At 39.8% G+C, this 16,492-nt stretch overlaps 1 protein-coding gene across 1 annotated transcript in view; it reads right to left on the bottom strand.

The window, feature by feature from the left end:
• CFTR (cystic fibrosis transmembrane conductance regulator) overlaps window positions 1-15,227 on the bottom strand; it is a 151,760-nt gene extending 136,533 nt beyond the window's left edge. The window contains exons 1-3 of the mRNA XM_014519940.2: window positions 15,106-15,227; window positions 11,126-11,236; window positions 8,645-8,756 (exon numbers count right to left, since the gene is read on the bottom strand). Of these exons, the coding sequence (XP_014375426.1) occupies window positions 8,645-8,756; window positions 11,126-11,236; window positions 15,106-15,227 (345 nt within the window). The remainder of the gene's footprint in view (window positions 1-8,644; window positions 8,757-11,125; window positions 11,237-15,105) is intronic.
• Between the last annotated feature and the right edge of the window lie 1,265 nt (window positions 15,228-16,492).

The following is a 16,492-nucleotide window of genomic DNA, read 5'->3' as shown; positions in this document are numbered from 1 at the left end:
ACCCCAAATTTTGGTATCATCAGCAAATTTAAACAGGTTGCTTTTCACCCCGTCGTCCAAATCACTGATAAAGAAATTGAACAGTGCGGGCCCAAGGACCAAGCCCTGGGGGACTCCACTGCCCACTTCCCCCAGGTTGAATATGACCCATCCACCACCACCCTCTGAGTACGACCCTTCAGCCAATTTGCAATCCATCTGACTGTGTAGGCATCAGTGCCACAGTCGCCTAGTTTTTTAATGAGGATGGGGTGGTCGACAGTGTCAAAGGCCTTGCTGAAGTCCAGAAAGACTACATCCACGGCAACACCTGCATCCAATGCTTTTGTGACCTGATCGTAAAAGGCAATCAGGTTGGTCTGACATGACCTGCCCCTAATGAAACCATGCTGGTTGCCCTTGAGCATCATCCCCGATGCCAGCCCATCACAGATGTGCTCCTTGATGATCTTCTCAAAGAGTTTCCCCAGGATTGAGGTAAGACTGACAGGCCTATAGTTGCCCGGGTCCTCCCTCCTCCCTTTTTTAAAGATGGGGACCACATTGGCTATCTTCCAATCATCTGGCACCCGGCCCGAGCAGCACGAGCACTCGTAAAGCCATGCCAAGGGCCCTGCAATAACCCCTCAACACCCTGGAGTGGAGAGCATCTGGACCTGCTGGTTTGAACATGTCCAGCCCCTCCACAAGCACTCTAACCCGGTCCTCCTCAACCTTAGGTCTGGAGGCGTTCCCCTCGAGTCCGTCTTGAATTCTCTCTTCATGACACAATTGTTAACAATGCTCTCCCCTTTTAATGGTCTTAATCCTCCAGTAATCAAGCTCTCTTTTCTCTGGCAACTTTCTTGTCTATTAGCTATCCTGGTAATGTCCCTCTCTTCCAATTTCACAACCCTGCAGACAGTTTATAGCTTTACCTTTGCCTACTTTTTCCTCAGACCTGAAAAGGGATGCACTGAATTTGAAAGCTTCTCTATCCCAAACATACTGTTGAGTTAGGAAAAGATACCACCCACAACAATCCTTATCTTTCACAATGTTCTTGGACCATCACAGCTACATCTTTACTCCAACATGATCATATATACTCCTAGGTATGTTTTTCTAATAGTTAATTAACCTTTGAGTAAAGAAAAAATAATCCTGATTTATACTTCTTCTCTATGAGCTGATACTAGCATTTGAGATCATTGGGACATGAACTGCTAAGCATCCCAAGTTGCCATGAAGGGATGTGAACAAGACTTGAATCCAATCAAGAACGTTTCTATTTGCAACTCTCTCACCACTGTCTGAATTTATCCAGCTTCAAATTCTAACCATTGCCTCCTTTTGTGCCTATGTCTTTTAGATTAGGAGCATTCTAGTACATTAATCTTTATATGCCAGTTTCATTCAGGGGACAACTTTGGGGTAAAATGAAAGATTCCAATTTTGGAGAGCTCCACCTGAAGGAACAAGAACATTGTGTAAAAAAATACCATTTGGACCCATGCATTGAATATTGTTCCTGTATTCATAATTAAACCTAGAGCTGGTTCTGGGTAGAGGTGCTGTCTTAATAGTCATTGTGTTAAAATAATGCTTGTCTTGCATAATCCTTTTACATTCATAAGTACTATTATAATTTCTGATGATTTTTTTCCATATGCCAGTAGGTTTGCTTTGTCAGTTAGTTGCTGTTAGCCAATTCATTTTATAGCTTGCCATCATAGTCTTGCCTGCTGCTTGTATTTTACTTATTCTGCCTATTTTATAGGTTGATGCATGTGCATCCTGGCATAAGTAATACATTCATTTTTATTTATTTATTCATTGACCATGGCATATTGCATCCAGTCATCAACTCCAAATCAGAGAACACTTCGACTAAAAAAACATTTCACTTGCTTTCCCAAGGCTGTGCTCTCTTAGCCAGAAGGTACTATATTGGAATTATTTTCCCTTCTTCTGGATTAAGATCAGATCACTTCTTAACCTTCTCATTTTTTATGCTAATAGCTCAGTAGCTTAGTCAGTCCTTCACTGAATGGCAGATTATCCAGAACTGCTGAGAACAACTAACCATTTTTATACATAATAGAATAGCTCCACTGGGAGAGACTAAGAGTACCTCACCCCAAAAGAGCTAGTAGACAGATCTGGGATGTGGAAAACTCAAGTCCATGTTCTACCAAATTGAGAGTCGGAATTTCTTCCACATCCTAAACGAGTTCTAATCTGGATTTCAGGTGGCGGGGAAGAGGAGGAGGAAGTTGTTCTCTCTTTCTCTCTCTCTCTCATTTTAACCAGAAATTCTCCTGTGGGCCACAGAAATATTTCCTGACAAAAGTTTTTATACAACTGATATTTGCCCATAAAAATGCTCAGATTCCACCAACCAACTTTTTCCAGCAACAAGTGCTGAAAGATTCCTCAATAGCTCTTGCCATAATGTCACATGAATTTTAGAACTGTATTAGTATAAATGGACACTGCTCACTGCCTTTCACTGACCACAGGCATTTTCTTGTTCTTCAGTTCTTTATGCAGAATAAAGGACAGAATATCAGACTGAGGTCTGAGAATCCTCTTGCCTTTGGTAGTTTGAGAGAGACTTTTTTGAGGGGGACAAATTGTTGCTACATTATAGCAAACCCCAAGCTAAAATGTTACAAAAGCCTCATTGAGCTGTTAGTTTTTCTGCATTTCCTTTTCCATCATTGCTGATTACGATATTTTGCATTAACAGAGCTTCTTTCTTTCTTAATCAGTCCTCAGAGTTAATCTTCCTGCTATTCAATGATACCTCAATCCAGTGCTTGTGATACAAAAATGTTGCCCTATTTATGAATTATCACATCACAAAAAGTGGGTTTTGTAAGGCTAAATGGCCTTCATATACACCCGCATTTTTAGCTACTTAAAGACTCAGGGCTTACAGAGAACTCACCTTCACCCCCTAACTCTCCTTCATTGCCTAAACGTGGCTGCTCCCTTTCTTTTGTACAGTCCCAAACTATTCTCATCTTTGCTACTTTAAGCTCCTCCCTTCAAAGAATGGATTATTGAATTTAAGGGAATATATCATCCAGGAAACTGACAAAGGTCTACATAACCCCAGTCCATAATACTTCTTCTTCAGGGTCATAGTTGCGATTGAGAGAGAGAGTTTAAGCTAAGGATGTCTTATATTAAACTGTGGACACGTTTTGTATACCAGACAGGAAAGGGACTTTTCTGTGGCAGTGAGGACTCTAACAGCATGTAGGTACTATCACATTTATGTTCTAGGATATGTGAGCTGATGCTAGAGTGGCGTTTAATCTTCCCTGAAACAGTGTTTTCCTTGATTTTTGGTGATCCTACACTAGGGTAGACAATTATTTGGGTCAGAGGACCACTTAGCGAGTTTTAGTGAGTTGTTGCAGGCTAAGTCAGTACCCCCCTTCCCCACAACAGCCCACCAAAACTCCCTAAGTGGTCCCCATACACAGACAGGATGAGGCTGTAGGCAGGTGGGGAGCAGCACCCGGGAGATGGGCTGGGCAATGCGTATGGCTAGGCAAATCAGATGGGGTCGCAAGCAAATAAGAAGCCACGTCTGGGAGTAGGATAGGCAGGCAGGGCCAGCAATCAGGAATGGGTTCTTAGAGCAGAGACAGAGCGGGGCCAGGGCTAGGGCAGAGCTGTGATCTGCTGCCTGCACATCCCTGAGTTGCTGTCCATTTTGCAGGTAGGGGCATGCAGGGAGTGGATCATGGCTCTGCCCCAGGCTCCAGCCCCATGCTGCCCTGCAATCCTGGGGTCTCTATGGAGAATAGATGGGACCTGTATGGGTAGAGTGCATGGCCAGGCAGATGAGATGGGGCTGTGGGTGAGCACTGAGTGACATTCAGGAGTGGAAGAGGCAGGCGGGGCCGTGGATTGGGATTGCAGGGCCATGACATATCACAGCTCTGCCCCAGGCCCAGTCCCACGCTGTACCCTAAGAACCCAATCCCGATCCCCAGCCCTGCTCACCCGTCTCACTCCTGGATGTCTCTCCCTACCTGCCTACAGCCCCATCTGATCTAACTGGCCATGCACTCTGCCTGCACAGATCCTAGCTCCCACCCACTCCATTTGGCACCCCCAGCTGTGCATTTGGGGTGGATGGTCCAGGCTGTGGATGGTCCAGCAGGCCAGTGTCCAGCAGCCACAGCCAGAAGCAGCCACCACCAGGGCAGCCAGGAAATGGAATCCAGTAGCCACTCTGCACCAGCCCCACTGCATGCTCAAGGGCTGTGGGACAGCATGTATGCACCATGGCCCAGGTTTCCCCCTGCACCTGGCAGGGCCAAGGGACCCACTGCAAGAGGGACAAAATGCCCTGGCGGGCTGGATTCAGTCCATGGACTGTGTTTTGCCTACCTCCGTTCTACACCCAGGAAATCCATTTGAACAACCTCTTCTTCAAGATGAGGAATTAATCCTGTGTGCGTAAGCATGCGCACACAAACACAGTGCTTTGAATCACAATCACAGCAAAATGGAGGCCAATACATATTACAGAGCATTATTACCACATGTTCTTTCAGTAGATGGACAGCCCAAGTCTGCACTAGGTAAATATTCCAAATAAAACAGTCAAATCAACACCATATAGAACTAAATGAAGGACATAAAGCCTGAAACTGGCCTAGATAGATATGTGTCCATTAAATGCATATGTATTTCTGTGTACTGAACTACACTGACATTAAACATCACCTATTTTTAAATAATTACATTAAACTATTCTGCCTCTAAGCTGCTTTCATTTTTCTTTTTCATTTCCATTTCATCAGAGCAACTTTTCTTCTACTATTCGTATTGCTTCTTTTATTCAATTTCCTTTACATTTTTGAGTATATTTGCCTCAGACTAACCACTCTCATGTTCCCTTTCCACTCACTTCTCTATTCTTTTTCTTCTTCATCTTCACCATCATTTATTTCCATTTTGCTAGGGCTTAGTGCATCCATCCAGAACCTGGACCCCAGAGTTTTTGGCACTGTCCAAAGAAGAGAATCCCTGTCCAAGAGAATTTATGGTGAACTGTAGTCATTATCTTCATCCATCTATCTACATCAACACAAAAGAGAATTAGCTGAATCGTTAGCCCCTGTTCCAGCTTGTTTGCCTTCCTACAGCATTGTGAATCATTCTAAAAGCCACACTAACAAGGTAGCCAAAGTGAAAAAACACTCTGGGGGTGGGCAGGTTGAATAGGCAACTCTAAACTACCTGTCTACCTTCACCCTCTATAAAAGGGGCTTTCAGTGATAGGAAGTGGGATTCTCAGCCAGAGGGCAGCTTTTAGCCACAGGAATTCAGATGAGGCCAACAGCTACTTTCAGTTATTTATGAGAGGGACATTTCAGACACTCATCAACTGAGGATCAGGAAAGTAGCAAGGTGACTTAGGAGTCATTCTTCCTCCACACCTCTCCTCAGCTATGCACTGAGGACTGAGTCCAAGATTTCGATCCCAAAATTTGTATGTACAACCAGATGTACTCAGGAAGCAAGGAGAGAATATTTGTATATGTGTTTAGAGAAGTTCGATAAGTATGTTGTAAAGATGAAACAAAATATGACCATTTAAATATTCTGTTATTAACTTGAAAATATCATACAAACATTATTATTCAGCACCAATCCTTTTATTTTAAAAACAAAATCTACCGTGACAGAATTCTTTGAAACACTTTTAAAAATAGTAAACTACATATGGAAGATGAGATATTTGGAGTCGCTCACAATAAATGAAATGGATTCTCAGGTTTTTTTACATTTTTTATAATGTAGATCCAATTACACTTTTAATCTAAGTGTTGTCCTTAAATTATAATAATTACCCATGTCATGAGTTCTGCAAATGGTGGCAAAAAACAAGGGGTTATTGAAAGTACATGTAAAAAGAAACAATGGGATTAACTGATAGAGCTATATACTGAATATTTTCATTTTCTGCAAACTAGATAAATTGTCAATATTAAAAATTAAAGTAATACACAGCTTCCCTTTTCTTATTGACTTCCTGATTCCATTGTTTGGCTAATAATACCCCAAGGTACAGCTATATCAAACAGCACTGGGTTATCGTGGGCAAATTTACATGGTAATAAAAATGTATTCAAACCTTCAGGACTTAGCTGTAAAGTCAATCAAAATTTGGCTTCAAAACTTTTGGAGAAGTACAAGTTAAGAAGGAGAAAAAAGGTCTATATATCAAGTAATGTTTGACTACTGGTTTATCTTATCAGAAGCTATTAACCAAGCCCTCTTACCATTACATAGATCTTTTAGTTCAAATGCTGCTCTCTGTCATACCAGCAGAAATCCAAAATAGTGCCAAGGGAGTTAAAAAATTAAACAGGCATAAATTTGATGTATGTCAATAGAGTTGCAAGAACTTTACAATGTTAGCAAGAAAGCTATTTCATGTCTTTGACCCGCCACCATGCTTTCCTCAACCCAGCCAGACCATAATGAGAAACTAGCAGTCAGTTTTATATAATTTGTTGGTAAAAATTCTTAATCTAAAATGAAATTAAAATAAAAGGGAGGTAATCTTAATTAAACTTTTAATGAGATAAACAGGAGACTTGCATGCAGATCATGGAGGATATGAAACAGTAATTATATTTGATAAAACTATAGCATTTTTCATATTAAAGGACACTTAGGATTATGTACTATTAAAGTTTGATTTATCCTCCTTTGTGAATCAGTGTCAGGAGAGAGAATATTGTGAAAAGTTCATGAAAATGGAGGAATAGCACCGTAAAAAAAAAACTAGTATCAGTGATGGTTAGAATCAGGCACTTAGTTGGCAAAATGGACCTCAATTTGAAATGTTGCCCAATGTCTTAAATGTTGTCTATACCAGTTGCTTCTAATGCTTTAACGTTTACCTGTAGTTAAAGTATTTAATATTAGCTTATCAGGGCACTTTAAGTTGTCCCTATACAGAGTTTTTAAGGTAGAGCCAAATGCGATTTTCAATAACACTAATATACTCTAAAGCAGGGGTGGCCAAAATGCAGCCCAAGGGCCAAATGCAGCCCACCAGGCCATTCTACCTGACCCGTGGGGCCCCTAGAAAGTTTAGGAAATTAATATCTATCTGCTCCTGGCTGCCTGTCATGCGGTCCTTGGTGGCTTGCCAAAACTCAGTAAGCAGCCCTCCGCCCAAAATAATTGCCCACCCCTGCTCTAAAGTAACTCCAGTGCATCAGGTTCTGGACTTTGTTCCAAGTACTTGCAAGAAAGTCCAGCTACCAGAGGATTCTTCTTACATAAAGGAATCTTTGGGCAGTTCAAATGGCAGCTGGAAGCTCCAATGTTGTTTCTCCCTTCCAGCCACTGGCATGGGGGGGATTCTCATGCAAATAGGGGCATGATTAAGGTAAGCTCTCCTCATACCCTGATGCCAGAATGGCTCATTGGGTCTTGGGCAGCTGAGCCAAAATTAAGAGCCCACCTCTATTTTAGGCTGGGATCAAATTGCCTTCATGACCAGACATGAAACACATTTTTCTCTAACTCATGGCCCTTCATCAACTACATTTCAGCTGGACCAGAGGCTCTGGAACATTCAATCTAATAACGTTAATCTGCTTTTACCAGTATATCAAGATACCGGAGATCAGAATCTGGACAACTGAAAGAGAGTTACAAATGAATACTTTTGATCACTTTGTACCACACATTAAGCTCCCATTTTTTCAACATGCATAATAATACAGCATTTTGTTAACTGTTTAATGTGTCCCTCAACTTCTTAAATTATGAAAATTAGGAAATACCCATGAATATATAAACATGCATAAACTACAATTTTTAAATGTTAAATTTGAATATCTCAACTTCCCAACAGGCAGCTACTGACAGTGAACTGTTTCCATGGATCATAACCCCAGTGGTAGGATTTTTTAAATCTGTGGCATTTGCAAATGAGCATAATCATAACATGCTGAGAAGCAGCTTGAAACAAGCCTTCTATTATAAGGTCAGCTTTTCACACTTTACCAAATCCAAACCAAAGTGATTGTAATTTCATAACCTTTATCTTAATGTCAGAGTAAAAAAATTCTTTGAATGTCAATAAAATAAAAGATGTGAACATGTGTGTAGGGGGGTAGGGGGGAGCAGGAGAGGGAAACAAAACAGTAATTCTTCCATCTTTCTGAATATTTTGTCTTTGTTTTGTCATAATTTGAAATTTCTAGACCAAGCTACTTTTAAATATTGTGTTCCCCATACTGGACCTGGTAGAGTGCTTCCTTGGGCTCATTTGGAGGTTGGGAAGGAGAATTTATTTACCTATTATCACTGTGTTCTGAGCACATTATGAATACAGTAGTATATTAAATACTTTCTGCTTGGCTCTCTGTACTTTAGGAAACATACTAGCAGTAGGCAGTAAACAGATTTTTAAGAGATTTGTGTTTTTTTCAGCAGGTGCTTCATTTAAGGTTATTTCCCAGGAACTTTTAGCAGCTGTGCTTCTGTAACCTTTACAACCAATGTCACTAAGGAAAAATGTAGTTGTTAGCATGATTCCTCAATAATTTAGCAATCACCAGGACTATAATCACTGTGTACAATCTAAGAGTTTAGTAAAAAATAATCTTACCCCCAGATATAATATTATTCCATAGAACATAAATTTCCAGAAAAAGCATCGTCGAAGGGCATTAATAAGTTTGGGTTTTTTCTTTGAAGTTGCCAGCTCCCTGTCCCATTCTCTGAAAAGGAAACAAAAACTAAGACCATTCAGGTATGTGGGCACAGAGCATCAGTCCATGGCTCTAGCATAGTTCAGTTCACTCAAATATATCCAAGGAGATTTAGCTACAGTGACTAGTAAAACAAAGCCTTGTGGAGACACCAAAGATCTGGCCCTCATTGACTTGATAGCTTAATAAAAGTTCAAATCTAGTTCAGCCACATATCTGGCAGATTTAAATACCCAGCGATATATCACCCTGCAGGGAGCTAATTCATGAAAAGGTCACATTGTAAGTTTTAAAGAAACCTGCTGTACTTCTTAAGACCAATACACAAATAATAGGCAAATAAAAGTTTTGGAGCTCCTCCAGTCCCTCAGCAAGAGGAAAACAAAGAAAAAGTATTCTAAACTGGCCTGCTTAATGAACTGCATTAGTTTTTGTCAATTCTTTAGGGGTTTTTTGGTGGTAATTTCCTATCGCGAAGTACATCTTTAGTCAGAAGGAGAGAAATACCATGCTTTGTGATACTTATATTCAGTATGTATTTGATAACTTTGGAAACTCTTAATACAGTTTCCTTTTCATTTTGAATTTTGAATTCTGGCAAATGAAGGAACAATAAAGTATATTCAAAGGGAAAGGTTAATTAATTGGAGGCATATTGTCTAGAAATTCTGCCTTGTATAAATAATTACTGAGTAGCAGCAATGTGTTCAGGACATTGCCATCAGTTTTGAAAACGTAGATCCCATTTTATTTTATTAATAAATACAACTTATCATATGACAAATTTAATATTTAAAATACATCCAATCCCTTGGAATATACATAAAGACAAATATCTTCCATTAAAAGAGTTCCATTTCAAAGTCATTGTCCACAGATGAGACCTGTGTTCTTTTCTTCTCTTCCCATCTTACTTTTAATGTTAGTGGACACACATTGCTATGCAGATCCGAACTATGCTGGAGAATGAGGGAAGTTTATCCTAAGGATTTAGGTTTGTTTTATTTTTTAAAATAATCTGTGAAAGAAAGTAAATTAGCTTATGATTTAGGATTCATTCCTGCAAGTGCTCCTTGAGTAAAAATGCCCCTGTAGCAGTACCAACCCCATACTCCAGTTGTTCTAAACTTTTTTTAGACTCAAGGTATTCTCCATCATTTTTTTTTAATTTAGCAGCACTCAATTTCAAAAACTAACTGTACTCCTTTTTTGACAACAGAAAAAATAATAAAGTGATTATTATGTTGCAAAGAACTCAAAAAGACCACAACCAGTCAACATCTTTTTTAAGCTATGGATTTCTATTTGAAATTTCTGGGTTTATTTTGTGAAACATGTGTAGGTGTTTGCACATCTAGCAGGGCTAGTATTGCATGACACTCTGTGACACCCTTAAAAGAATATCAAGGCACCCCTGGGTGTCACAATACCACAAATGAAAATCACCACCCTAAGCCATTGACATTCTGCTTACACAATTAAATATTTTGTTGGTCCTCTGGAGATGGTCAAATATCCAACAGTGCATGAAGTTCCCATTTATATAATATATATTTAACATGGGTTCCATTCATCAGCTGCAGCTAAGATATGCTAACTTTGACAGACTTTGCAGAAGTATGTTTTAAAGAAGGATTTGAACAAAGAGCGTGCAGGTGTCTTTTGCACTAGAGGTGAGGAAGATTTTTTTAAAGTTGGAGTTGAAGTATGAAAGAAGGCAAAAGGTGAAAACGGGGAGAGAGAAGTGAGAAAAAAGGTGTTGGCAGAGTGAAAAAAATGGGAATAGAAGTGAAGGGAGTTGGTGTCATAAAAGTCTGAAAGGAGATCATGGAAAAACTTCCTTTGTTCAAGAAAGCCAATGGAGGGATTCAGAGGTGGAAGTTCTAAGGTGAGGATGGATGCTGAGGAAAATGATTTTTAGCTCTGGAAGAGAAAGGTGAAAGCCAAGGGCGTATGTGGAAGGTGAAGGCAGGGAGACTTAAGTAGGTAGGACTGAGAACAAGACTTAGCCCTAGATATTAAAACAACAGGATGGAATTTTCTTAGACTATGAAGAAAAAATAGTTGGTAGTGGTGTGATATGTTGATATGGAAGAAGGCAGCCACAAAACTAAAAATGAGATTGCAAGACTGAAACCAGGCCAGAAGTGACCCAGTTTTCCAAAACTAAGCCAACAACATGGTTGAACCATTACTGCCTGCAACCTAACCAGGACTTTAAAAGCATCTGAAAACTCTATTGTTCTAGTGTTTCTGGTGTCCTGTTACAATTAAGCAAGCTGAATTGATACCTTCACTAGTCCTCACTCACTCTTCCAGATCAAGCCATTGCCATCCAGATCATGATATAATGCTAATAAATATGTACATAATCATACCTTTCTAATTTTTCAGAAAGATTATCTGCAGAGTCTGCGGAGGGGATCTGATAAATGTCTGACAATTCCAATCGCTGTCTGTAACCCTTTTTCAAAATTGGGTTTGTCCACCTAAACAAAAGAAGATTTATTACTACATTCCAAGGTTCATTTTGGAGGGAGGTTAGCTATTTAGGTCATATCCAGCACTGCATATATAATTCACTATGCAACAGAGCATTACAAAATAAACCATAAAATGACACTTTGTTAACCAAGAATGTAGCTTTTGAATACTTTGGTATGTAGGTAAGGATAACATTAGTAGAACAGCATTGGATTTCTTAAATTGGATTATTTTATGCATGACTCTTACACAAACATTCCCCCAAAAAATCACTAGGAGTAGAGTGAGCAGTAGACTGGGCCTTTGGAGTTCTGTTTTCAAGAATGTGTAGTCTCTGTGCTAATGAATATTACATAAAAATGTTGTTACATTAGAAACAGAAGTTAATCTTACAAGTAAGGAAATCTAACTTATTGTTTATATGCATAACTGTTCACTTGGCAATAGACACTGAAAATTATGTGAGATCTTTTGCAAGATCAAGGCATAATGGATGTGCCAATGATAGATTTTATCCATTACTAAACATTTTCAATTTTTTTTACTTTAATACAGGCCTTAAAAAGTACATTTTTAGCACAATGTTCAGGTTAAATAATAATCTCCATTAATGTTAGTGGAAGCTACTATGACAGATAGCCATACTTTCAAGGAATAACTGAGTTATAATTTTTGGACACTTAAAATGTAAGAAAGATTTTGGACCTAATCTCATTCCTATTGATATTGGTTCCAAAATATCTATCAACTCACAGAAAAAAAAACAAGAAGATACTCTTAACTAGCTGCCCTATATGAGTAACACTTTATAAGTCATTAGTAACTGTAATGAATCAGCTATTGATTTCATGGTACTCCTTACATGCATTATAGTGCACACTACTTGAAATGAATCCCCAAGGGATCCCGTTCAAATTTTTCATCATATTTTATTAATAAGGTCATTTGAAAACATAAGATTAAGAAAAATGCAATTAACAAGCATCTTTAAGATACATAGTAAAGTACATACAGTAGTAGAAGTACCATTTTGGAGATACCTAAGGTTACAGTGAAAATAAGCTTTACTTTCATTGTTAAATATAATCGTTTTCTACAAAATAATTAAGTAGATAACTGTAAGAAGTAGGTTGCAAGTAATCGCTGCATGCATTTTTGTGTGTCTGTCCATCTGTCACAAAAATACATTTTATGATTACAATTAAAGTGATGATCAGAAAATCCTAGCCCACAAATTTGAAGCCATCCAAAAGGGAAAAGACTTACAAGATATGTTTCCTAAAAGAGACAGTCTGCAATGAAGGGCCAAACAAAACTTTAAGGAATGTATTGAGAGGGTAATTTCAAGGCTAGAAGTTGTTTATTGGAGGTTATTTTTAGTGTAAACGTCACTCTGTGTGTGTATAAATGTGTATTATATAAAGAAAATTAACCTGATTCTTGAGCTATATTAAGGCCACATTATATTCTTCTGGCAGCATAAAGGACGTAAGTAAGTATAAAAGTAATATTATGCATGTCATACAGAGGCCTCTCTGTAAATGAGGTGCATAATGCATGTGTATGACTCTTAATGTTCATGTGTGTACACACATAATCTAACATTACAAATATTTTAAAAGATTATAATCATGTGAATAATAAATCAATAATCCTGCTAATTTAGTCTATTAAGCATTTGGGGAAAAGAGATGTATTCCAAGTGGATAATTATGCTTAAGCATTTTTTTGGAGAATTTTTTTAAGCAATAAAAGGATTGTCTTTCACTTCTGCAACCACAGAAATCCTCTGTTTCAGATAAATTGTTTGGTCTCAGCTCAGTCTTTAGCTGCAGTTTACATGAAAAAGTGCACACAGTTCATAATATGTCACGGTAAAACCAATGATCAGAATATGCTTTTGAAAGTGGTAAGGGAAAAACTGTTCAGGCTGTTCATGAACTCTTTTGCTGCTGAAGTTAGGGAACAGTGATATCAGAGATACATTTCTAATTCTTGTGAATGCCTTCATATTTAAAATTACTCAAAATCTTGTTAGGTAAAAATCCTGGGTGGTCACCTCGAAGGATGAGCTAGGTCATGTACAGGATGACAGAAAGGAACTGTGTACATGGCTTGTGCAAACACTACTAATCCCTTGTCCTTTGGGAAAAAAACACACTTGCCAATTTGTTTCATAAAAGAAACTGCAGTACATTCAGAAATTTGGCAATCGTGAAATGAATAAAACTGAGGGAACACTACATGACTATTGCAAGTAAGCTAAGATAGTTCTGAAGAGCACCCCCCCCTCCGCCCCCCTCCCCACTTCATTCCAAAGTATTGTTGTTTAATAAGGGTGACTGCCCTTGACAGGTACCTTGTAAGCCCATGCATAATGCTCTGAAACTATACTAAACAATTCTTAATCTATCTTGAGACAAGGAAAAAAAAGATTTACAGTTTCATACCCCCTATATTTTGGGAAAACAGTCTCTACTACATTGTTTCTTTCTACATTTTTTTTATTTGTATTTTTGATTAGCATCTAACTGGGCATTTTGCCACAGCCTGAAGAAACAAAATTTACTGTGCTTGAAGCAGAGAAGTTGTTAGGAAGGGAGCATAAGTAAGTCAGGTCTACTGTACTCATGGGAACATGGGCTGAGTAGCTGATCAACTACAACTCTTTGCCCATCCCCTAACCTTATCCTAAACGGGGTGTATTTTGCCTTACCCTAATTACTGGGTAAGCACCTCCTGTCCTACCTTAAGAATGGATTCGGTTCAGCCCTGCATCCACAAGAGCTGCAGTATTCCCACCCATGGGGATAGTTACAGTCAAGGGTGATTCACCGCCATGAGCAGGGAAGCAATGATGCCATCGTCCTCCAGGAATTCCCTCCAGGCTCTTCTAAACTGCAGTCAGGATTTCAAAAGTTGAGTCTACACAGAGGCGTGTGTACTTCCAGGGTGACCTGGCATTGCTCTGCATCCCCAGCTTTGTGGGCTAACTTGCAGGCTGCATCAGCTGACTTCAGATCTCTAGGAGACAGTTTGCGTCATGGCGCCCCCTTTAAGATAGATTTTCAGAAAATGCTTGGGAAAGTGCTGTCAGAAAGAATATCAGGCTTTGTATACTTTCAAAATAGCTTGCACCAGCTAGAAGGCTATATAAATAACCCATCATCATAATTTTAGGGCCAGATTCACCATTATACTCGGGGGGGGGGAAGGAGGGGGGATTTTCACTCCTCTCTGTAAAGTGAGTATAAACCTAGTTTAACTGGCCATATATATCAGGCTTATTAAAAGTTTGCACTGCCTTAGAACAATGGCACCAAAGATTTTCAGTGAATCTGGCCTTTAACATTCTGAACTCGTTAGGAATACCAGCATTAATTCCTCATTTCTGGTTCTCATTTCTCTTGTCATGGCAAAATCTCTTTTGACACAAAGAAAGCAAGGATAAAGATAAACAGATTGGCTTTAAAGTATTACGTTAGCAAATGCCACTGGATTACTGGCTGGCATTTAATGAACTCTTTCACAGGGAAACCTGTAGTGCTGTCAGAGTCTTGCCACTAACTAGGGATGTTATTATGGGCATATATATGTGAAACCCAGCAGGGAATGAGTTTCAAGGGTGTACTGTGGGTGAGAAGAAAAGAAGGAAAACAAGTTCCACCTCTTTGATTGATTGCCTGGTAACAAAATACACACTATTGGAAAGATACAAAGGTACCATATACATGACACATTGTTTTAACTTCTGTTTGTTTGTTTCTTTTCTTTTTCCTTTCATTTTCCCTCCCTTTTGCAATCTATAACACATACCTACTGTAGCACTTTGGTTTTCTAATTTGCACAGCCACACAGGCAAACTCGAACCTACTGGGCAACTTCACTTGCTTCTCTGATGGGCACCACCTTGTCTTTGTCATTTCTGTATTCTTGGCCCTGCTTAAGGCTGCTGTGCATCCTTCCAATATCGAAAAGCAGCTTCAGACTTGGCATATTTCACTAAATGGAATTTCCTCCAGCACAGGGGAATTCCCAGTAGCACAGATACAGCTAGTTTCCTGCCTCCAGCAATCCTGAAGTAGACAGGCTGGTACAGAAATCTGAATCTCCAAAGCACTACTTTGCTCTGGACCAGGGAAGCTCAGCCTCCAGCCCACAGGCCAGAGCCTTGGCATCTAGCCTTCAGGACTCCCCATGTGTTGGATAAGTTGGCAGTGGGGGAGCAGTGGCAGCTAATACCCCCTCCCTCACTTCAAAAATCCCAAGCCCTGCACAGTGAGTCACAGATGGGCCATGACCCTCACCCGGGATGGCTCGATCAGGGCCAGGTCATGCTTCCTTCCCCCACACAGCTAGATCAGAGCTGGGCTGCCCCCTGCCCTCCTCTGCATGGCTAGATGGGGCCCTGTCACACTTGCCCTAGGTGCCAGCTTGAGCCCACCACCTGGATCTGGCCCGCAGAGGGACTGGGCACTGCCCATCTGTCCTGCTGGACAAACCAGTTGAGTACCACTGCCCTATTGCAACAATTTGGGTGTGACCTGTGCTATAAGGTATGCAGAGGAGCTGCCTGAATGAGCAAACCTGATGACCAATGACACAACCATCATATGAAACCAGCTCTATAAACTGGTACAAAATGAAACCTACCTTCACTGCCTTCTCTTTTGGGTATCAAATATGTCTATAGGCACTAGCTAGGACCAATGCCTTCCCTCCCTAAGGAAAGTGTGTCTGCGTGCCCACCTTGAGACTGGCACAAGCATGTCCTGAATATGATCTGTTGTGTCTGGCACTGCAAACTTCTAAGTGCCCCCAGTACTTTTGGACTTAAGAGGTTCAAAACACTTAGGGACAGCATGTGTATTTGAGAAATTATTGAAGGATTTGGGGTTCAGGAACTAGATTAGACTCCTTCTATCAAAGACAGTCATCCCTGTTGGTAGAAGAAAGTAGAAATCACACACAGGTTTTTTTTAAAATCACTTGTGGTAACTCCCCTCCAGGTATACACCCCTTGAGGTGTGTAGATAGTGTTTGCACCATCTATCCTCCCTGTAATAGACAGGCAAAGATAAATTCAGTCATCCATAAAGAAATGATGTGTCACCAGCCAACAGCACCAGCTTTCTGGGATTGTTTTCAGCACTTCAGGTGCTGCAGCAAAGTAAGGTCTTATTATGGGTTTGATTATGTTTCATCCCCTCTTCCTGTGAATGTCCCATCAAACAAGGTTCTTCACTTGCTATAACTTTCAA

This window comes from Alligator sinensis, unplaced genomic scaffold, assembly GCF_000455745.1.
Source record: "Alligator sinensis unplaced genomic scaffold, ASM45574v1 scaffold65_2, whole genome shotgun sequence".
NCBI classification, from domain to species: Eukaryota; Metazoa; Chordata; order Crocodylia; family Alligatoridae; genus Alligator; species Alligator sinensis.
The sequence above is the reverse complement of the archived record's forward strand: the minus strand, read 5'-3'. Positions and strand labels throughout refer to the sequence as shown.